The sequence below is a fragment of the Hylobates moloch genome, unplaced genomic scaffold (assembly GCF_009828535.3).
Source record: "Hylobates moloch isolate HMO894 unplaced genomic scaffold, HMol_V3 SCAFFOLD_11, whole genome shotgun sequence".
NCBI lineage: Eukaryota > Metazoa > Chordata > Mammalia > Primates > Hylobatidae > Hylobates > Hylobates moloch.
The window spans coordinates 105245778-105270536 of record NW_026652286.1 but is presented as its reverse complement, the minus strand read 5'-3'; the positions used below and the strand labels follow the sequence as shown (position 1 = coordinate 105270536).

At 39.1% G+C, this 24759-nt stretch overlaps 1 protein-coding gene across 6 annotated transcripts in view; it reads left to right on the top strand.

Moving 5' to 3' along the window:
• OPCML (opioid binding protein/cell adhesion molecule like) overlaps positions 1 to 24759 on the top strand; it is a 1137420-nt gene that overhangs the window by 1015040 nt on the left and 97621 nt on the right. For all 6 annotated transcript variants that reach the window (XM_032167929.2, XM_032167927.2, XM_032167922.2 and 3 more), the window contains one exon: positions 12043 to 12168. In XM_032167929.2, coding sequence (XP_032023820.1) covers positions 12043 to 12168 — 126 coding nt within the window. The remainder of the gene's footprint in view (positions 1 to 12042; positions 12169 to 24759) is intronic.

The following is a 24759-nucleotide window of genomic DNA, read 5'->3' as shown; positions in this document are numbered from 1 at the left end:
GAAATACTCAGGGGCCTTCCTGTGAGAGAGAGACTTGGATTGACAGAGGTCATGGGCTTGGCCACCACCTCTCAGCAAATGCTTGACAGAACTGGGACTGGAACCAAAGTACTTCCTCATGGGCAAAATGGGAAGGTAGAGTGAGGGGCATCCCTAACGTCTATTTTGACTTGAAAATTCTATGATGTAAATTAAACCCTGTGATCCTAAGTGTGTGTGTGGCCAGAAGAACTCTCCAGGGAGCCTACAAGTAGGGGGGGAAGGAACAAAAGGAGCCTCCCAGAGGTAGGGCACCTCCATGCCCCAGAAAGAAGAGAACTCGACAAGAAAGACTCTTTTGCTGCATTCAGCTCCTCTGATCATGGTCACTTGTCTGAATTGTGCAAATTAAAAATAGGAAGTGTGTGTCTGAGTCTATAAATAACTTCTGTAAGAGGCACTGTGGAGACAACCATCACAAATGAACTTAGCAGAGCCTGAGAGGTTTGTGATGTCACCCAGCCCCTGGCATGTATTCATGTATGTGTTATTCAGAGCCATTTGTTCTCATTCCCTATCATTTCTCACATCAAAATAGAGCCCAGAAGAGAAAAGCAATCAGAATGGAGTGGGTCTACCTGTAGCACAAAATAAAACCATATCACACCAGGACATGGAGGGAGTCTCATTCACACTCAGAGTATATAAGACCAAATCACATGGATCTGGCCCTGCCTTAAAGAATAGGATGTGACTTCACGCAATTAACCTAGTTCCAATTTGCTGGCTGCCCCACTGGATCCTGAGAGGTTGTATTTTTCTGAAAATCTCCTGGCATTAGCAATTACATTTAGCACACATTGACTGAGCACCTACCAGATACCAGGCATTGTGCTGAGAGGCACCTGGAATACTGAGATGAACAAATGACAGTCCTTAATTATAAGGATCCCCAGTTGAGTGAGTGAGAGAGACATAGAAAACAATAGAACAGTGTGAAAAGTGCTGTGACACTAACCACATATCCTGCCATTCACCAAGCTCTGTTTATTTTACTCCCAAATGTCACTCAAATCTCTCCCTTTCAGCTCATCTCTCTCCTATTACTGCACTGGTCTAACTTTCTACCATTTCACTTTTGGACAGCTCCCTAGCCAGTTTCATTTTCACTTGCTCGTCTTCAGTCTATTCTCCACACTGCAGCCAGGAGTGACCAATTTCCAGTGGAAATCTGTCATGCCTGCATCACTTGTCATTATCATAATTATTATCATCATCATCACTACCACAGTCATCATCACCAACATCACCACTATCATCATCATCAGCATTATCACCACCACCACCATCATCACCATAATCACCATCACTATCTTCACCACCATTATTATCATCACCATCACCATCTATCACCATCATCATTACCATCATCACTATTGTCATCACTGTCATCATCATCACCACCATTATCATCACCATCACCATCATTATCACCATTATCATCACCATAACCATTATCATCAACATCACCGTTACCACCATCACCATAATCACCATCACTATCTTCACCATCTTTGTCATCATCATCACCATTATTATCACTATCACCATCATCATCTATCACCATCACTATCTTCATCACCACCTTTATCATCAGTACCATGATCTTCATCATTATCATCATCATCAGCAGCAGCAGCAGCAACATGTCTTTAAACATTTTAATGTATCACTCAACTGCTGTTACAAAAAGATTGAAAATGTCAGTGTTTATTCAAAGAATCTGTAAGTTCTGGGCTCTACCTGCTCTTTCAGCCTTAGTTCCTGAGATTCACTATTTTCACTTCATCTACGGTCACTGAAGCTCATCATGCTCTCTGTTTTGTAGATCCTTTGCACATGCTGATCCATCTGCCCAGTTCTGCCCACAACAAACCCTTCACCAAACTCACCAACCAGTAAAAAATCCCTAGTATGGGCTATCATGGAGCTTTGCACTACTTCATAGCAGAGCCAGAGTGAAATCACACATAGATTCTCATGATGACTTATCAGCATCAGTGTTCTCTATACAGTAAGCTCCATAATTTACATGAGAAAAAGACCTTGTTTATTTGCTATTCTACCTCTAATGTAATGTCTAGCTTATAGTGGGAACACAAAAAATGTTTTCAATGAATATATTACATCGTTATACATAGATTGTCATGGAACACAGACATACATTTATCTGTAGAATGCGGGAACTGATGGAGAGAAGGTATTCTATCTAAATACCAGTTTTCAAGTATGAGTAAGAGGTGAGCATATGGATGAGTGGGGAAGATGACACATTGGCAGAAGGAACAGCACATGCAAAAGTGTGGAATCATGAATTAACATGAGGTATTTGGAACATTGCCAAATGGGCTGATGTGACTAGGGCAATGTGAGTTGTCTTGGAAAGAGAAGAGGAAACAGTGGGCAAGTAATGAGAAATGGGGAGTTAAGCAGACATTCTGCAGCATTATTCAAAGAACTATCAATAAATGAAAAGAATATTTTCTGAGAAGTCACATGTGTTGAGTTGTCGTCTCTCCTTGTAATACAAGATCTCATAAGAGATTATTGGCCATGATTGACGTTTTTATAAAAGGTTTATGCAGATACAATTCACACACTATAAAATTAGTCCTTTATTAAGAGAACAGTTCAGAGCTTTTAGAATACGTACAGGTTGTACACTAGTCACCACTATCTAATTCTAGAATATCTTTATAATTCCAATAGGGAGCTCCACCTCCATCAATAGTCACTTCTCATGTATCTCTCTCCCTAGCTCCTGGCAACAACCAATGCGTTTTTTATCTTTATGGATTTTACTATTCTGGATATTCTACGTGAATGGAATCACACAATATGTGGTCTTTTGTGTTTGGCTTCTTTCACTTAGTATTTTCATGGTTCATTCACATTGGGTCACATATCAGTACTTTGTTTCTTTGTATGCTTATATAATATTCCATTGTATAGGTGTATCACATTTTGTTTATCCATTCATCTCTTGATAGATATTTGACTTGTTTTAAAATTTTGTCTATTATGACCAATGCTGCCTCAAACATTCATGCACAAGCTGTTGTGTGGATATATGCCTTCGTTTCTCATAGGTATATATCTAGAGTAGAATTGCTGACCCATATGATATTTTATATTTAGCCTTTTGAAGAACTTACAGACTGTCCTCCGAGGTGGCTGTGCTGTTTTACATTCCCACCAACTGTATTAGTCTATTAATTCTCCACATCCTTGCCAAACTTGTTATTGTCTCTCTTTTTGATTAAAGTCATCATAGTGAGTGTGAAGTGATATTTCATTGTGGTTTTGATTTGCATTTTTCTGGAAAATAATGGTGCTAAACATCTTCTCATGTGCTTATTGGCCATTAGTATATCTTCTTTGGAGAATTATTTATGCAACTCCTTTGTTCATTTTTAAACTGGATTATCTGACATTTTATTGCTTTTACATGTTTTGACAGTAGTCCCTTATTAGATATATGATTTTCAAATACTTTCTCTTATTTTGTGGGTTTTCTTTTCACTTGCTTGATAGTGTGTTTTTGAAGCACAAACACTTTTAATTTGAATGAAGTCTGGTTTATCTATTTTTTCTGCTGTTGCTTGTGCTTCTTGTGGTATATCTAAGAATTCATCACCTAATCAAAGGCTACATAGTTTTTCTTGTGTTTTCTTCCAAGTTTTAGCCCTTACATTTAGGTCTTTGATCTATTAATGTTTTGAGTTAATTTTTGTATATGATGTGAAGAAGGGGTCCAACTTCACTGTCTTGCAAGGGGATAGCCACTTGTATCATTGATTTCATTCATTGAAAACACTATTCATTCCTCATTGAATTGACTTGGCACCTTGTTGGAAATGAACTGACCATAAAATGTGGACATATTTTTGGACTCTCAATTCTATTCCATTGATGTATATGCCTCTCCTTATGCTGATTTTTAATTGTGCATGTTTCCTAAGAATGTGTTGGGAATTAAAGGAAGCAATGTATATACAGCACTTAATGCTAGGCTTCAAGAAATAAACATGAACTATTTTGTTGTTGCTGTTGGTGGTGTTATTACCCAGTTCCCAGGAGGAGCTCACTGATAAGACCCAACTTGTTGCTGAAAGATCATCGGCTCCCAGGGTTTTAGACCAGAACAGATCTGGGGATTTATGATCCAATGCCTCCATTCTAAAACTAACCAAAACAAATTAACAACAATGCACACACACAAACATACAAGCACACAAGTGCACATACAGCTCTAGCCAGCTACATTAAATGGTTAGAAAAAGGTCACAGAGCTACAGAAGGAAAATGTTCAGAATCTGCTCCTCCTTACACTTCATGCAGTGCTTTTTGCAAAATATTATACTATTTGAGTACACAGAATATCATACAACCTAGCCTAGATAAATGCCATAACTCCCAATTTGCTTCTGGTTTAAGAAATAAACATTTCTATTAAAATGCAAAAAGGTAGCCCCAGAAGGATAAAACATTGGATCCTTTAAAGTCTTTTCGGTATTATTTTTATAAAATAGCCTTGAGTGTTTAAAACTGTAATGAAAAGTATTACACATTTATATTAGCTTTTACATGGTCTCTTAATATTTTGTTATTCCCTGATAATAATAACAACAATAAAGTAAAAACAATAATAATAGCTATTTAAGCCATTTTGAAATAATTATCACTAATCTAATCTCCATATCTCTGTGATGCAAATATTTTTATGCCCATTTCACAGTAGAGGAAGCTGAAACTTAATGGCTTCAAACATTCAGCAATTCTACTCTAGCTATATACCTATGAGAAACGAAGGCACGTATCCACACAACAGCTTGTGCACGAATGTTTGAGGCATTCCAGTGGAAGCTGAAACTTTAATATACAAAAATCACACAGAAAATAGTTGAAAAACAATTGTGTTCAAACCTTAGCCCCTGTGACTCCAAATCCCAAGATTTATTTTTCTAACTTTGACATACAGTCTTAAATAAAACAATTAAGACAAGACAACCAAATATTGTGACCAGACAGAGAGAGGGCAGAGTTGTGATGGAGGGGAAGGCTGCCCTTGCATTTACCTTGTGGAGCCGTCTCTGATGGAGAGCAGGCCCTGGAGGGACAGGATGCTGAGGGACGTAATGGAAGCTGGGCAGCTCTGGGTGACTGGGAGAAGACCAGACAGAACAGGTGCCCCTTGCAGGGGTGTAGCAATGACTCCTAATCTTGGCTGCATGCCAAATTCACCTTGAGGACTTTCTGACACTATTACTCCCTGTTCTGATTCAGATCTAATAATCTGCAATTTAAAAAAATTCCCAGAGAGTCCTTGACAATGTGGGAGTTCTTGACAATGTGGAGAGAATGAGGAAGCAGCCTTCAATAAGCACCTACTTTTGGCCAAGGATTGAGCTCAGAGTTTTACCCATACCTTCACCCAACCCATGAGCAGGTGTCATGAGCACTCCTCCTAGGGGAGGAAACCACGAGATCCGGAACTCACCTGCACACAGGCATGCAGTTGAAGCAAGGCCAGGACCAGAGTCTGGAGCTGTGTGACCCCAAGGCCAGTGCTGTCCTGGTGACCTAAACCCCTCTCACTGAGTCTGGCCCTGAGGTTTAAGACTGTGTCCTGGCATCCTGTCTTATGGACACACTTCAGTTCCTTTATCTTGTCCTGTCTGCCTCAGAGCTGTTGTCAAGACCAAATTAGATGATAAAGCCCCAAACACCCATCACATACGAGGTATCGTTACTTATTGCATTGCTAAGGGTGTGGGCAAGGCTGAGGTAGGGAGCAGCAGCAGCCACCTCTGCATCTGGTCCCAGGCCCACTTTGCTTCTGCCTCTCAGCTGAGATGAGGTCTGGGTCCTGGCCAAGAAGGACTTGGTGCTGATGTCCTGTACCCTGTTTCTTCTAGAAACAGACACCCCCTAAAAGAAAACAGTTTAGAAGCCAGTTTCTTCATACACATGTGAGATTTGCCCTGCAAGTTTGCTTTGGCCCAATAGCTCAGTTTAAGAGGAGGAAGTTGATGGTTAGTGATTGAATATGCACTTTTTACTCTGGTAGCTGGAGTGTTTATGCACTTATATACTCTACGTATACTCTATGTATATATGAAATATATAGTACTGTTATACTATATTATTAAATACAGCACACAATATATTATACCATATTATTATATATAACATATCATATAATGTATTTAAATATATATATATATGTGTGTGTGTGTTTATCTCCAAGGTAAGCTTTATTTATTTCTAAGTCCCAACTTAAAGTTGGAAACTAAGATTTAGAAAATGAGCAATTAGGCACAGATTAAGCCATTTCTCCGATTCTAAATGGCATGAACAATATCACTAATGAGTATATACAAAGGCTAATAACAGCTAACATTTACCAGGTACTTCCTTATTTCCAGGCACTGTGCTCCTGTGTTGAATACATTTATATTTAGTTCTTTCAACAACCTGAAGAGACAAGTTTTTCATCCCCATTGTACAGATGAGGAGCCGTGGGCTTAGATTCCGTAAATAAAAGTTGTCCAATGCCAAGCAGGTCTATTGGACTTCAGAACCAGAGACATGTTCCCTGGCCTCTCACTTCCGTTTCCACCACATCATATCCAGTTTATGCAGGGTGGGGCTGATACGTGTAAAATCACACATTTCAATCCCAACGAACTTAACAGAAAGTCATGTTTCATCTTTGGGAAAGCCTTTTCCAGCTCAAGTCTTCTCTCTCACAAGTACACAGTCATTTGAATAAAACAGTATACAGAGTAGTCATTTATTTATTTAAGAAGTTTTTATTAAGCATCTATTAAATATTATGTGGCAAGCATAGTTCTAATTACTGGGAGTGTAGTGGCTTATAAAGCAGATAGTTTAGTGGGCCAGAGAGATGTTAAACAAATAATCATATAAATGGATATAAAAGCACAAAACTATGTATGTATTATACAAGAAAATGTAAAGGTTGAGGAGAGATTGTAACAAGAGGACCTGAATTAGATATTGGGGGCAGGAGACTGGGGTCATTAGCAAAGACTTCTCTGAGGAAGTAACATTAAAACTGAACCCAGAAAAAAAATTACACACGTGAAGAATAGGATGGTGAGGATTTCAGGGAGAGCATAGAGCAAATGTCAATCTCTAGGATGGGAAACACTTGACCCATTGTAAGATACTGAATTTAGAAACCCGTGCACTCATACGTTATGTTTATAGGGATAAAGAAGATGTTGCTGCATGTCAGTCATTGTGTGTATAATAGGAATATGAGGATACCTATTACAGATCTTGTCCATGGGATAGCTCAGTTGCAAAGATAAATGGTATGATAAAGGCATAAACAAGAATGTCTTGGGAAGAGAAAGAGCAACTCAGGCATCACATGTAAGTTCTGAATGTGAGCTGAGAACTGGAGAGTGGGTGGATCAGATGGCATAGGTGTGGGAATGGGTTTTCCAAGCAGAGGGAATTGTGTGTATAAAGGTACAAAGCTGAGAGGGTGATGGAGCTCTGGGGAGAGGCTTTAGAGAAGGGCCTAGAAGTTATGTTTTGGACAGACTGCAAAACAAATTTTTTTGTAAATCCTGCTAAGAAGTTTTAGACCTTCTGTCTTTAGCAAGGGGCACATGTTGGAGGTTTTAGGCAGAAGCAAGGTATTTAAAAGATAACTGGTATTTCTGTCTCTGTCTATCTGTCATCTATTTGTCTGTCTATCTGTCCATCTATCTGTCTATCATCATCTGTCTCTTTCTATCTACCCACCTACTTACCCAACCTCTGTCGATATGTTATCTGTCTCTCTATATTTCTATCTATATCGATCTTTCTTCTGCCTAGCTATTACCCATCTGTCATCTATCCAAAATGACCACATTTTGAAGTTACCGTAGTTCTGCATTGAACCCTCTGCACAATCTATGCAAAGGCCCTATTGTAAAACACCACCATCAGTGAAAGAGAAGCAGATACCTGCAGCACCAGCAGGGGAGGCTCAATAGTGTCTGCACAGATAACACACTGTGCTACTTATTATCCTTTAGTTAAACTCTGTGGGTCTTATCATTTTCTTTGAGTAATTTGGGCATTTCAGATAAGGTTATTATTCATTTCGTTATGTTTATGTGTATATTTACAAGCAGTAGCAATATGTATAGATTCATTTGCTACAGATACGTATCTAAAAATTAAACAAAGATCTCCTGCCAAAATACGGAGAAGCATTGAAAAGCTATCCCCAAGTGCTCCTTTCTTCACAAAGTCATCATGGAAACAAGGGTGGAGTTGTAGTGATATTGCCAATTCAATTCAGATTTAAATTTACATTAAGAGTATTGAATACCTTCCCTGGGAAGCAGCATGCACGGCCGTGGGGAAACAAGGACGGTGGAGATGGGCTCCTCCTGTTGTGGTCTGCAGTGTGCAAGGGGCGCTGACTTGAATGGGATGGTTTCGTTCATCGTGGCAGGTACTGTGAGGGGAGACACTCTGGGAAGACATTTGAAGCAGAGCACACAAATGCATGAAGGCTTCTGGATGGAAATACTGTGTTTGGGAAATTGATCAACAATAAACAGAGAGGAATCATAATGCAGTGAGAGGAGCTCTCGTTTACTAACCCTGTAATTTCGATCCATTTATCTCCCCATGCCTCAGTTTCTTCAGTATTAATAGTGAGAATATTTATTCTATTTATATCACCATTTGTAAGGAGCTTGTTTCTCTCCATAAACAAGCAAGTTGAAAACAACAAAGTTGCATATTAATGTTAGTTTCTAAGGATATCATAATTAAGAAGAAAAGAACTTCCCTTTCTGCCAATTCATCCTCTGCACTTCCTTTTCTGTTAGCGATCCACACCCTAAAACTGTACTTATCTTTCTTCCTTGGAGACAATGGCAGAGAACATGACGGAGCCACAGAGGATGGAAGACAACATTATCTGGGCTTAGTGGGAACATCTTGGTTAGCCTTTGCGATCCCACTTCAGGAAGCTCTTTCCTCATGGGTGACATTAACTGAGCGCCTGATCAATGAGCATGACATGCTAAGCATCCATGGAATTTTACGTATCTCTTAATCCAGCATCCTTCTCACTATCGGATGAGATATGATGTCTGTGGAAAGAACAGTTCTGAGTTGGTGGCTGTGCTAAGTTCTATCCTGAGGCATCATAGCTGCCTCCATTCACTGACTGTGCTTTCCCCAGCTGTGTGTAACTTACTATCAGGGAGCCTCTAGGGTCTGAAAAAAAAATTAAGACAAAAAACTTCAGATGGCCTAACACTTCCAGCTGAAGCAGACGTTATTTTGAGAATATTTTGGAAGTTGCACTCGAGTTGTTGCTTTACAGAAGTGAAAAAAGTATTGACGTTTCTAAGCCCAGAACTATTTCTTAACAAGCTAGAAAATATAGGAAAAAAAAATCAGGTAGAACATTTTTCTCAAGAGAATGCAGTGTAGCTAGAATGTACACTATTTTTTCCTAGCACGTATTTGGGTAAAATATGTGCACTGAAATTTCAGGCCAAATCCTAATGCAGAAATAATCCCAAATATGGCAGATTTATAAGCTAGGCAATTTTTATTTATTTACTAATGTAGATTCCCTTAAGAGCTCAAATGTTCTACTTGTTACTCATGGCTTCACCTTGAAAAGACTTAGCTGTAAGGTCTCAGTAGCATAAAACTCCAAGCTGCAAAACCGTCTGAATTCAGCATTTGCCATAATTCTCCTTTGCCATCAACTCAGGTTGGTTTGGAATTGACTTGCACTGTACCTGTTTGGTAATTAATAATTCACAATTAAATTGGCAGCACAAATAAATCAGCATGTCTGCAGGCTTGGAGCCTCCACTCTCTGTGTTCTCTTCCTTTTATTTGAGGATCTGAAAGAAAATTAGAAAGAAAGGTTTGAGTATCTAAAGTCTTCCATTCAAAGCTTTACCTCCCTTAGTTTTGGGACTTCTTTTCAATCTGTTTTGGATCTTTCTTTCAAAGAGAAATTAAGCATGTACCATTGTCAGCCTCTGTGATTTACACTGAGGAGTAGAGATGTGTGTGTGATTTCACACTTGCCCTCCAGCTCCTCATCCTCTAGGTGCAAAGACAGTCAGAAGACAATAAACTGCCATACATAAAGCATGTTCAATACCCTGCCTGAGACAGGTCTAAACAAAATGCAGCAGAAGAGATGGCTGCTTCTGCTTTCAGGATGTGGGGAGAGGTTAGGGCAAATGGCAGAGGAGAGAGGATGTTGGGGTACCCTTTGAAAGATGAGTCATATCTGTTCAGGTAGGGAATCAAGAAAAGACAGTCAAGGAAAAGAAGAGTTATGGGAGTGCTGATGCTTTTAAAATATTTGGGAGAGGACAAGGGGCCAGTGTGTGCCATGTGCTGTGTTAGAGGAAACGGGGCCTGAGATGAGGTTTGTCAGTGGGTTTGAGGGTTCGACTCCAGAGAGTGCAGGTCATGCAGAAGGGTTTGTTTGCTTGTTAAACCTGTCTACCTGTGTAGAGTGTGTGCCATGTGCTGTGTTAGAGGAAACAGGGCCTGAGATGAGGTTCATCGGTGGTTTTGGGGGTTCAACTCCAGAGAGCTCAGGTCATGCAGAAGGGTTTGTTTGTCAAACATGGTAGGCCATTCTGGGGTAAAGGAGTAAGGAGGACAGCAGTTTGCTTCCATGATGACTTGGAAAGATTGCTCTGGCTACACGTAGGGAATAGATTGGAGGGACCCCAAAATGGAAAGAGACCAGGTGGAAGGTTCCCGGTGGGAGGCTATTGCAATTATCTCCATGAAAATTGGTGAGAAACAACCAGGACAGTGGTGATGATAAAAAAGAGGTGAGAAGGAATCTAGGCATTTTCCAATACTGACCTTTGAGTTGAAGAGAATCAAGGCCTGGAGGTGAGAGAGTAAGACCAGGTGTCATTTTAGGCTTTGTAGTGCTACGGGTACATGGGCATGGTCCTGGCCCGTGAGAGGAGAACTGTTGTTTGTGAAATATGTTTTTTCTGTCATCATCATGATCATCATCATCGTCATCTTAGGAGCTAACATTTATTGAGTGCTTACTTATATCAGTCGGTCTGCTAAGCCATTATTTCACCTAAATCTCACAATACAGTGAGTTTAGCTGCTACTATCATCCACATTTCACGAGTGAGAAAAATAAAGCTCAAAGGGACAAAGGCAGGTCACCTTGCTAACGGTCATGTAGCAGGTGAGGAATTAAGCTGATTAAAACATTGGTCTATCTGAATCCAGAGCCCTGCTCCTAACCACTAGGATATGATGCCATTTAAAAAATACAATTTGGAGTACAATCTCATGGTTACAGTAGTAGTAAGGACACCCACACATTGCTGGTTGGATCCGGGATTTTCTAACTCTATCAAGAGAGTCAGAAAATTTCACTGAGTTTTAAAGAATATGTTTTAAGGGATGATTAAGGATTTTCAGGTTAGAAATAAAAGAGTTCCAGGATGGAACAACCTGTTCATTTTAAAAGGGTCTGGAATCCTCAGAAAATAGTAACTAACTCAGCGTTATCAGCATTTTGAGTGCAATGTTGGGGAAGGCTTGAGGCTGAGGACAGGGCTCCCTAATGGTTATCAGCTTACGCCACTGATTCCACTAAAAACAATAAACATGGGGATAAACAGGAGCTTTTGGAAGGCTTTGTGAATATTTTTGATTTTGCCTTTCAAACAACAGTCTAACCCTCTCTCAGTTCCCCTGTTTCCCACCAGTGTTCCCACATCTGCCTCCTGCTATCGCCAAGGTATAATATAGAGCTCCTTCTACCATAAGTACAAGGCAAATGTTTATGGCCGTATCCTTGGCAAATCAAGCAACTTGAAATTTATCATCGTGAACAATATTCATTATAAAAATATGCTATACTAAAATTTGTAGGCTCACACCTCCGTTTAAATGCAAAGAATTATTCTCATGTATTTCTTCTATCCTGTTTCCTTACAGTTCCTCCTCAGATCATGAATATCTCCTCAGACATCACTGTGAATGAGGGAAGCAGCGTGACCCTGCTGTGTCTTGCTATTGGCAGACCAGAGCCAACTGTGACATGGAGACACCTGTCAGTCAAGGGTAAGATGCTGACCTGGAGGACGTTTTCAGAGGTAGTATGTTAAAGTCTTGGCTCTTATGCACAACAGAGCTTCAGGAATCAGAAAACATTTTGTAACCCAGTCATATAAAATCAAACAGGCAATATGCACCAATTGCTGGCTATTTCATTTCGAAAGAAGGATTCATAGAGGAAATATGCTAAATTATGGTCTCAGTCATTTTTATGGCCTTAGATGGCTTTTGTTTTCTAAACTATGAAGAACAAAGGACATAAGAATAACTTCCAATGAAGATGTGAATTTCCGAAAGCAGAGGTGGGTCCGTTGGTGGTTTGTTCTTCCTGGAAGTAGAACGCAAGGGTATTAGCGTGGCCATGGAGAACTTTGGCATTATTGTGTGTTCAGGAGTAAAAGGATCTCCTTGCTTCAGCACTTTTAGGACATTTATCCAGAGCCACACATGTCTGACCTGTCCATAAATAGTTCACCTTGAGTGGAAGAAGGATGATGGAAATGGTGAAGTGCATTTGGGCATGACTGTGCTGAGCATTCAATAATCGGTATGAAAACATCGGTTAAAACCATTTCCAACTTAATAGCAAGGGAACCAGAAGGACGGTGGGGCTTGCCCTCTTGGAAATAAAACTTGCCCCAAGTCAAACTTGAAGAGATGGGCACAGAGCCACTTGAAATATTTACGCTGTTACTAAAAGCTGTGATTAATTCTAGGAATTATACAAGAAACAAGAGCTTCCTCAGGCATTAAACATTCAAACATGAAACCAAGTAAATAGGAAAAATGTGTGGAGTATGCCTACGTAACATTCAAAAATAACATTGATCTACAAGAAAGTGTAAGAGTAAATCTTAGTTATATTGAGAAAGACAAAGCTTTGCCAGGACAAGAAAAGCCCTAACCATAACAGAACAAAAGTGATAAATTCGTATTAATACCGAAATACCCAAAACTGTGTGATTTAAATAACAGAAATTTATCTCCTCACATTTCTGGAGGCTAGATATCTGAGATCAAGGCATCAGCAGGGTTGGTTCCTTTCAAGAGCTTGAGGGAGAATTCATTCCATGTCTTTCACCTAGATGTTGATGGTTTGCTGATAATCACTGGCATTGCTTGACTTGTGAATGTATTACCCTGATCTCTGCCTTCATCTTCATATGGCTTTCTTCCTAGATGCATCTGTGTCCAAGTTGTTCCTTTTAATAAGAATATAAGCCATAATATATCAGTGCCCACACCAGTAACTTCATTTTAACTTGATTACCTCTGTAAAGACCCTATTTCTAAATAAGGTCACATTCTGAGGAATCAGGGGTTAGGAATTCAAAGTATCATTTTTATAGGGTTGTAACTTAACTCATCATAGCCTTCATCAAAATTAAAAACCTTCAGTGGAGCCACAGACTGGATAAAAACATTTCTTGTACATATATTTGACAAAAAATTTACATCTAGCGTATATGAAGAATTTTTCCAACACAATTCTTACACTCCACCTCAAAATAAAAAAAAAATGGACAATTCCAAAAGAAGATACAGTATATGAATGGCAAATAAGTACACAAAAATATGACTAACATCTTAATCATATAAATAAAAATCAAACCAAAATGAGATACCGTTATATAATCCCTAGGAAGACTAAAATTAAAAAGGCTGATAATATTGAGTGTTGGTGAGGATGTGGATCAACTGAAGCTTTATATATTAACTCTGCAACTGTAAAAACATATAAGCACTATGGGAAACAATTTCACATTTTATTATAAAGTTAAACATACACTTAGCATACGACCCAGCAATTCCACTCCTAGGCATTTATTCAAGATAAATGAAAGCATATGCTCACAAATGTACATTGTACACAAATGTTTTTAGCAGCTTCATTAATAATAGCTGTAAACGATGAATAACTCAAATAACCATTGACAGGCAAATAGATTAATTGTGGAATATTCTAACAACAGATTGCTAATCAGCAATTAACAGGAACAAACCATTGATGCACATAACAAAATGGATGAATCTCAAAAATGGCGTGCTGAGGAAGTTAAGCTAAAAATTAAAAAATACATGCTGTATGAATTTGTTTGCATGAAATCCTATAATAGGCAAAACTAATCTAGAATGGCAGAAGTCAAGTCAGTGGTTGCCTAGGGTAGGGATTTGGGGAGAAGTGACTGCAAAGAGCCACAAGAAATTCTGAGGGATGGAAAAGTTCTGTATCTTTAAGGTTATGTTGGTGTCAAAATTAGTCAAGACTAATAAAACTGTAAAAAATAAGTGCATTTTATTGTAGGTAATAGATTTCAATTAAATTTGAAATATAAATATACAGAAATGTAGACAATAATGATCTGATTTTTTTTCCTAATTTGGAACATTAATTATGTCATTGCACTTATCAAGTAAGAGCCTGGATCTTTTACCAGGAGCGTCATTCAAGCTTTTGCTGCTTTTCTTTTGTGGACTGAGAACACATATTTTTGCTCCTGCCTTGTTATAGGGAAAGATAATGCTAACAAATTAGCCTAATATTCTTGGTATAAAGACCTCACCTATTGAAACCTAGAATGTCTCTATATCATAAAGTAAAATTAATGACAGTATTAAAGTATATGTAAGGGATATTGCAAAACTCAAATTTCATATAAACACAGCAATAATGTTCCCAAAGACATGGGTTCCACGATAATGTTGCCTAAAGTTAGAGATAATTTTGGATTTATATTATATACAAAACTATGTCTAACCATCAGATCAACTTTTATATATTTGGTAAAATCAAATGTCTTTATAAATGCTTGAAATCCCAGAATGTAGTTATTTGATCCTAAACACACAGTTCTCTAAGCTTGGAAATCATTTAAAAGGCATTTTAACTTTGTGTAAATGTTCTGAAGCAATTCTTTATAATGGTACACTGGTAAGATTTCCCTTTTAAAATAAGGGAGATTCATTCATATTCCCAATCTTTTATAGAGTGTAATAGTTGCAATTTAGCCTCACTGGAAAATCCTAAATTTAAATGATCCCTCTCTTCTTTAAATCTCACAGGCTGTGCTGAACTTTGAAGTTGCCTTTGTTTTCTCATAGACTTGGCCTTAACTTTGCTATCCTTCATTTTCACTGTTGTCTTCCCCCTTCCCTCTCTCAATGACATTGAAGCATTTGAACTCCAAAAAATTGTTTCCTTTGAAAAGCACACAGGCCGTGCTAAACTTCTCTGTATTGTTCCAATTTATACCTAATGTAGGTGATGGGTCGATGGGTGCAGCAAACCACCATGGCACATGTATACCTATGAAACAAAACTGCATGTTCTGCACATGTACCCCAGAACTTAAAATATAATAATAAAAAAAGAAAAGCTCTGGAACATGAAGTATTTGTAAGTTTAAAATTTGCATCTGCAGGGTGGCTACCAATATTTATTTTTAGAAGGATGTTCCTTCTCACTTGCAATTAAGGAGTTGTTTTAAAAGATTAGAAGTACATTCAATAAAACTTGAACATCAGACAGCATTTTTTTGGAAAAATTTGTTGATTGATTCAACATGGAAGAATAAGAAATAAAGGTTGAAATGACATTTTCTTTGAAATTCCACTAAGATTATGGTGGAGGAGTTAGCTAATGCAATATTTGAAATATATGATTTAAATTTGGGGATCTACAAACAGGGACAAGTAAATCAGCCTTCATTTAAGAAAAATATTTTAATGAGCAGTTATTAAAAATTAAAAATAGTAACAATCACACTTACAGCTTAAGATGGCAATATGAGTACATGCAGTTGACCCCTTACCATTACAGAAAAGAGGTAAAAATAAATGAATAAATAAATCCATTATCACATTAGAGAAAAATAATAATAAGCTTTGATGGATCAGAAACTGTGAGGAATCTCTGAAATATAAAAAGTAGACAGATATAATGAAGGAAAAAGTACAGCTCAAAATACAGAAAGGCGATCTTTACCTGAGATGATAGTGGTGGAAGAGTGAAGGTTTCAGGTAGTGCTGCACTGGTAAGTGATTGAAGCTGATTGGAGTGGGAGGAGGCAAGGGAGTGAGAGGAGCCTGGGTAGCCTTTGCCCATGTTGGTGGTATAAATACTCCCATCACTGATGTTTCTGGGGAGCCCCTTTGAAGTAACTTTGCTTTTCAGGTATATTTTTTTCACAAAAACAAACAAACCAAACACATATCCTTCTTACCAAAGTAGGGTAAAAGTTTTGAAGCATCCCCAAGTTTTCAAAGGTGGATCCGAAGACATTCCAGCTTTTCTACTCTCTAGACTGTGTAAGCTGCTGGAGCCCTGTCGACCTCTCGTCTCCTTGGCAGTATTTAAAGTGTACCAGGATTCCCAGAACCTAGGCACTTTCTGAGGACACATGCCTCACTTTTGAGTAAAGCTATATGTTACCAGGATCATGATTAAGTGTGTGAACATAATGAAAAGCACTATGCAAACATCCTTTTGGAGTTTCGCTGTTTCTATGCAAACTGCTGAGCTTTTGACTGTGTGTTCATTCTTGATCTTTAGATATAAAAATCTATACTTAATTTTTTCAACAGCAGGCAATGGCTTATTAAAAATATTTATATAGATCTGCTAGAGGGTATGGTACTTGTGTAGCAGCCTTCACACATATGGAAATCTATACTTAGCGACCCATGGCCCAGGAAGTAGGATGATGATGGAATCACACAGGCTGCCGCCTCAAATAATTTTCCAAAGGAAAAAGTCAGGTCCCAAAACAAGCAAGCAAAGTGGATTGGAATACACTGTGAATCAGCTGGGCTTCAAGAATTATTTCCTTTCCCATTCCTGAAGGACAAGAGAAGGGAAGTTGGGCCAGCATAAACTGGCAGGCTCTTCTAGGCACATGAGTAAGGTGAAAAAGTTGCAGGGATGGGAGTGGCAGAAGAAGATCCTGGAGTTGTGTTCTCTGGAGGGTAGTCGTCCCCTCTTGCAATGCCATAGTAATCCACTGTGATGCCTCGCACACCTGGCTCCATTGCCATGACATATTTGGAAAGGCCAGATTTTTGGGAAAAATGACAAAGTCTTCCTTCCTGTCTCCCCTCCACTGAGATTTTAAGATGACAACTCTTCACCTGTGAGTTGCTCATGGAGTCTACTCAGATACAGTAACATCTCAGGGAGCAAGTACATGAGTTATTTCATAGAAGTGAATTTTCCAGGTAACCAAAGCTGACTCTTTTATGCGTTTACTCAAGTTATTTCTAATGAAAGCATTTAAAACATGAATTAGGTTGTATTTTGTTTATTTGTGTCTAGTGAATGCCATTTAGCCTCATCTTTATATTGTAACATCAACATTATACATATTGATTGTTTGTATCTTGGCATTTGGGGACTGGGATAACTGGGAATATGATCCTTAAATACTGTCAATACTGTTTAAATTCTTGTGTCTTTTTAAAAATAGCTCCTGTATTTTTTCTTTCTTCCTTTCAATCAGACTTGTCAGTTCTTCCTAAAGTTAGTGCGCCTGTCTTTTAGCAGCTGCATTTCTTCTGATGATCTGCTTCTAATTTGTCTTGAGCAAGAATCCATAAAACTAAGTTGATGAGTCCCAAATAAGAACTAGTGGTGGGAAAGGGCCTTCTCTGAGTAAAGGGTGTTAGCTTTCAGGAATGTGATCAATGGCACTGATGACATCTGTCTGGGGGGAAATAATGTTTGGCTTTGTTCTAGATATACGAGGTTGATAAATGAGTGAATTCCAATTATGGAAGTAAAGAGTTAATACTAGCAAAATCACCACCTACGGTTATCACCTGGTTAGGCAGTTTTGTCTTCTAGTCACTCTGGTAGATGTTCAGGTTAGAAATGTGCTGATCAGCTGAGCACGGTGGCTCTTACCTTTAATCAGAGCACTTTGGGAGGCTGAGATGGGCGGATCACCTGAGGTCAGGAGTTCAAGACCAGCTTGGCCAGCAGGGTGAAACACCATCTCTACAACCGCACCTGTAGTTCCAACTACTCAGGAGGCTGAGGCAGGAGAATCGCTTGCACCCAGGAGGCGGAGGTTGCAGTGAGCCGAGATCAGGCCATTGCACTGCAATCTGGGTGATAAGAGTGAAACTCTGTCTCAAAAAAAAAAAAGTACTGATCCATGACTGTTTCTGCTACAGCGTTCATTTTTCATTCTAGAAATTCCTAAAGAGAAAGTTTTAGAAGGAATCACCAAGTTCTTAGCACTCCAAATAAAAGATGCACTGACCCGCACTTGTGTATAGGTATCGATCCCTGTTGGATGGTGGTGTTAGCCCATTGGCAGAACATGGACTTCAGAGTCTTATCAACCTAAGCATGAGATCTGGGCTGAGTTGTTAATGCACTGAGTGACTTTAGAAATGTCGATTTATCTCACTGATCCTCAAAACCCTTTACTGCAAAATGGGAACAACTTTATCCGTTTATTTTAGGAATCAAAAGAGAGAATGAATGGAAAGCAGGTAATAGTGTTGAACACTAACTCAACAGTGATTTCTAAACTGTAGTTGTGCCATATTTGCATTTGAATGCATTCTTTGAATCCATGTAGCATACAGATAGCCTGGGTACTGGTTATGATGGTATTATGATGAGTGCATACTCTATGCCCAGTCCCGTTTTGTACATTTTTTGTGTTTTAACTCATTGAATGTGCCAGCAGCCTTGGGAGAAAAGTGATAATTTTTACTATTTTATTACCTCTTGTCTTTGTCTCTTATTCCTTGACAGTCCTGAGGTCTTTGATTCATTTCTTTGGCCTGAGTGTAGATTGCGAATGATAAAGCAGTTTTACTTGTGATAGGCAAAAAGCCAAATGTCGTTCACTGGGTATATGGTTAAACTGTGGTACAATCACACCATGAAATACTACACGGCAATACAAAGGAATGAACTATTGTTACATTTGACAACTTGGATAGACCTGAAAGGCATTGTGATGAATAAAAATAGTTGGTTTCAAAAGGTTGCATATTGTATGATTCCACTTTTATAACATTCTTGAGTTGTCAAAATTGTAAATATGCACAACAGGCCAGCAGTTGCCAGTGGTGAGAGTGGCAAAAGGAAAGGTAAGCAGAAGAGAGTTGCCTTGGGCTGATGGAGCTGTACTGTATCTTGATTGTTATGGTACCTATATCACTCTATATGTGTGACTGAATGTTGTCGAACTATACACAAAGACACAAAAATAAGTACGTGCAAAAACTAGTGAAATCCAAGTAAACTCCACAGTGCAATTATTCATAAACTAATTTTTTTTAATTTTTAATTTCAATTTTTATTTTTATTTTAAGTTCTGGAATGTGCAGGATGTGCAGGTTTGTTACATAGGTATACATGTGCCATGGTGGTTTGCTGCACCTATCAATCCATCATCTGGGTTTTGAGCCCAGCATGCAATAGTTATTTGTCCTAATGCTCTCCCTCCCCTTCCCCCTCACACCCTGATAAGCCCCAGTCTATATTGTTCTCCTCCCTGTGTCCAGAGAACCTGCGGTGTTTGGTTTTCTGTTCCTGTGTTAGTTTGCTGAGAAAGGTGGCTTCCAGCTTCATCCATGTCCCTGCAAAGGACATGATCTCACTCTTTTTTATGGCTGCATAGTATTCTGTGGTGTACTAAAATACCAAAAACAACTGCAACAAAAGCCAAAATTGACAAATGGGATCTAATTAAACTAAACAGCTTCTGAACAGCAAAATAAACCAGCATCAGAGTGAACAGGCAACCTACAGAATGGGAGAAAGTTTTTGCAATCTACTCATCTGACAAAGATCAAACATCCAGAATCTATAAGGAACTTAAACAAATTTACAAGATAATAAAAAACCAGTCCTATCAAAAAGTGGGCAAAGATATGAACAGACACTTCTGAAAAGAAGACATTTATGTGGCCAAAAAACATGAAAAAAAGCTCATCATCACAGATCACTAGAGAAATGCAAATCAAAATCATGATGAGATACCATCTCATGCCAGTCAGAATGGCAATTATTAAAAATTCAGGAAACAATGAATGGTTGTGGAGAAATAGGAATGCTTTTACACTGTTGGTGGGAGTATTAATTAGTTCAACCATTGTGGAAGACTATGGCAATTCCTCAAGGATCTGGAACCAGGGATGCTATTTGACCCAGCAATCTCATTACTGGGTAATGGTATTTGGTATATACTCAAAGGATTATACATCATTCTACTATAAAGACACATCCACACATATGTTTATTGCAGCACTATTTACAATAGCAAAGACTTGGAACCAACCCAAATGCCCATCAATGATAGACTGGATAAAGAAAATGTGTCACATACAACTTTATAAATACAACTTTATATATAATATTATATGCATACACACACACACACACACACACACACACACACACACATTTAGTTACCTAAGATGCCACAATTGGGGGAGCTAGGTGATAGTACTGGGTACCTATCTCTACCATTTTTGCAACTTCCTGTGAATCAACAATTATTTCAAATGAAACAATTAAAAAAATAGAAATACAAGGAAAATGAGTCTCTAGTATTCCATTAACAACCTATTCCTATATATGCTTATATAAGAATTTGTTGTTTCTAAAATATTTTCACATGAATCATCTCAAGTGGGTTTATAGCAGCTCCCTAAAATAAGTCAGAGAAAGAATAGTTTGTCTATTTCACAGGGAGGGAAACAGATGGAAAGGTTAAGTAATGACAAATGAGTCACAGCTAACTAAAATGGTAGCTTTATGAAAAGAACCTAGTTCCTGATTTCAAGTCTGGAGCTCTTTATATCACACAAAGATGGCTTCCATAGCTTGAGGTTGGAACAGGTATAATGTAAAATGATATATTGAATCAAATTCTGCTTGTTATCTGGGGCACCCAAGGGTGCTCACTAGCTTTGAGCATCACCCATACTCTTGCTTTGCCTTTCCTAAGTCCACACCTACCTGCCTATGTCTAGTCTCTTTCTAGCTTCCACCCAGTATTGTTCTAACAAAAGCACAGCCTCCAAATCAAAACCACATTCATGCCATTGTCTGCTGTAGGTCCCTGTTTTTCCTCTGCGTCAATTAAAATAAACCTGCTGAGACTTCCCAACCTCATTTCTCTTCTAAGCCATTCCAGGTAACAGTTTCAGCCACTAATAGGAATTGCCTATTAGTTGACCTGCTGCATCATCCAGTCTTGCTACTACTTCTTTGTTTCTCTCCAAGGCAGCTAGGAGCCTTGTTTCTAATCTGAAGTCATGTTTAGAGCCTAATTAATCCCTAGAGTGTGAGAAAGAGGTGTCTGAGATGAGAAATCAAGGTTATACATATCTTGCTCAGTGGAACAGTTATGGGCAAACAAGCTGTTCCTCTCACATTTTTGCAAAGCAAATTTATGTTCACTAACTTTGGTTCTTGTTGTAAATGAGAAGTGTGTGAAGGTCTAGCAATGCGCTTTTCGCCATATGGGTACCCATATGTTTTCCCCCTTTGCTTGCGTACATTTTCGCTTTGGCATGCACATATGCCTGTATTTTTGCAACTTAACAATATTAAAACTAATCCCATTTATGCTCCTTTTGGGTGAGTTGATTGAGTCATAAATTCCTGAGAATCTTTTCCTTGGGAGGCTGAAGTTCTTTTGTGCAAGCAGGAGGACAGCAGAGCAATCTATCCTAGCAGAGGGATGCCTTCAGCAAGCGTCACTGTGCAGCTGATGGCCCTGACCCAAACTCCAGAGTGCTAACCTAACGCTGGAAGTCTCACAAATGTAGATTCGTAATGTCTTCACAACGACCCCCACCTTCCCTCCCCAAGGTGGAAAACCCTCACTAAGAAATAAGTAGTAATTCCCTAGGGTTCTCCTTCTAAAGTCCCAGGTGAATTAACACATCTTACAACAAACAATTATGATGTCTTTAAGCTGTGGTTCTTGATAGGTGACCATACTTTCTACTTAATACTCCTCACGCTGAATTGAGAAACTACGCATGTCAGAAGTGGGACAGCTGGAAATTAGGCTTTCACGGAAATGATGCTTAGCTTCTTCACTGGGCATTTTAGAGAATAAATATGATAATGGATATTACTTGTATCACATCAAGTGAAAAACCCAACTAACTCAAATGTAAAATTGGAACTGGAAATTCTGCCTACCGTCTGTTGTAAAGCTGTCTATCTTTGTCTCTTATGCCCTCATTCATTCACTCGTTTAATGCATTAAGACTATTTGCTTTCCCTTTAGCAACAATGATGTGTAAGATAGACACTGTTCCTGCCAGTCTGGAGCCTCTGGTCTAGTGGGAGAGATAGCTATTTATCAGGTGATCAAGGCCATGGCATCTCAAAGTGTGGTAGCCGCTGTGAGGATGGGAAAAAGGGAGGTATAGCCTAGGGTAAGTTTTCCCTGAGATAGTGACATTTGAACAGACACCTGAAGATTAACAGAAGTCAGGGAGGAGGGGAACCGGGATGAGTGCATGTATTGAGGCTGGGCTGAGTAGAAGCCTTCAAGGCAGGGAACAGCACATCCAAATGTCCCGAGGTGTGCTGGAGCTGGCTTTTCAAGTGAAAAAGAGCAGTGTCTTGAATGCATGGAAAGCAGGCGAGACAATGGCCTGAGATGGGATAGTCATAGACCAGATTGCCTACAGCCCTTTAAAGAGTTAGGTCCTTTGCAGGGACATGGATGAAGCTGGAAGCCATTATCCTCAGCAAACTAACACAGGAACAGAAAACCAAACACTGCATGTTCTCACTTATAAGTGGGTGTTGAACAATGAGAATAAATGGACACAGTGAAGGGAACCACACACCCTGGGGCCTGTCGGGGGTGGGGGCAAGGGGAGGGAGAGCTAATAAATAGCTAATGCATGTGGGGCTTAAAACCTAGGTGATGGGTTGATAGGAGCAGCAAACAACTATGGCACATGTATACCTATCTAACAAGCCTGCATGTTCTGCAAATGTATCCTGGAGCTTAAAGTAAAGAAAATAATTTTACAAAAAGTTTTATCTTTATTCTGGTAGCACTTGGAAATAGCAAAAGAGTTTCAAGTAAGAGAGCTTGGAAGTAAGATGATGTTCATTGTCTGGATTTAACTAAGAATATCTCATTTCTGATCTACTCATTCTCTATGTAAATCTGCAATTGACTAAACCTCTGTCTCTATTTCCCCACCTAGAAACCAGAAACTAATTAGTAATAATATGCTTTACATATGGAGGAATGGAGGATGGATTCTGATAGTATCTATTCTGAGTACTTTCTACATTATAATATGAGAATGAATATTAACATGTATCATAGCAAACGAAAAGCCCAACTAACTCAAAAGTAAAATTACAATTGGAAAGGCACCCATTCCTGCCTGCTGTATGTTGTAAAGCCTTCTCTGTGCAATGGCTATATCAAATTATGCTATTGAAATCAGTCAGACACTGATAAATTTGAGACCGGCTTTACAAGTACTGTAGATCTAATTGGCCTCAGCAGTGGGTCTGTAGTGACTCTTGCTGCTGAACAAAAAATGTGGGCTTCAGTAGAAAATAATAAGCAGCCTGGTTCCACACTAACATACTGCAGCCACCTCTGGAGCTAATGCACTTTAATTTAGACACTGAGCTCCTTCATCTGGCCAGATGTTGAAGGAATCTTAGAAAGGTTTGTTTCCTCCTTCCCTCCTGGATGAGCACCCTTGATAGTACATTTAAAAGACCTTGGGGTCCAGCTCAGTGCACCTGCGACCCTTGGTGTTCCCTTTTCAAAGCCATTTATACTTCTTTCTAAAAATCTCTACATCCCTAGGGTAAAATTCCTATAAGTCACCTTTTCTTGCTTAAGCTGTTTTAAATTAGGTTTCCATCACTTAGAGCCAAAGTAGCTCTGATTAAATTCACATGCCATGTAGAGGGCAGTATCTAACTGAGCCAAATAGAACATAATCCCTGCGCTAAACTGAGAGCCGTGTAGGATGGGGAGACACGTACATGGTACCACAAGGTGATTGGGGCCTAACCAGCTCTGAAAAGAACCTCTTTCATATGTAAAAGAGATAGAGAGGTGGCGGCCTGGAGTCACTGATTAACTTTTCAAGACCACTGTCTCCACCATGGGTTGAAGATCTTGTGGCTTGATTTAGAACTCTGGGTGGGCAGCAGAAGAGGTTCCACATCTAAATCAGCTAGAGTCAGTCTGAGAAAGACACCTTGGCTCTGGATCTGAGTCATGGAGTAATTAACACCAGGGGGTCATCACTGACTGAGTGCACCAAGTGCACAGTGTTTATTTAATGCACGCGTGCCTACCATGAGAAAGGTGTTGAGGATACCACCTTGAGTGACTGAAACTCAGCCTCTGTCATGATCAACCTCTCATTACTCTGGAAAAACTTTATGAAGAGCAATTAGTTTGTTTTCATCAATTGATTCACTAACCTTTCCTCGGGATGATGTGCTCCACCCTGGCCAGAAAGTATCCCTTGCATCTCTCTATCCTTAGGTTATTTGAGAGCAGGTATGGTACCTGGGGCTTACATATTCAGAAGAACACAAATGACTTACATTTTGCAGGCGAT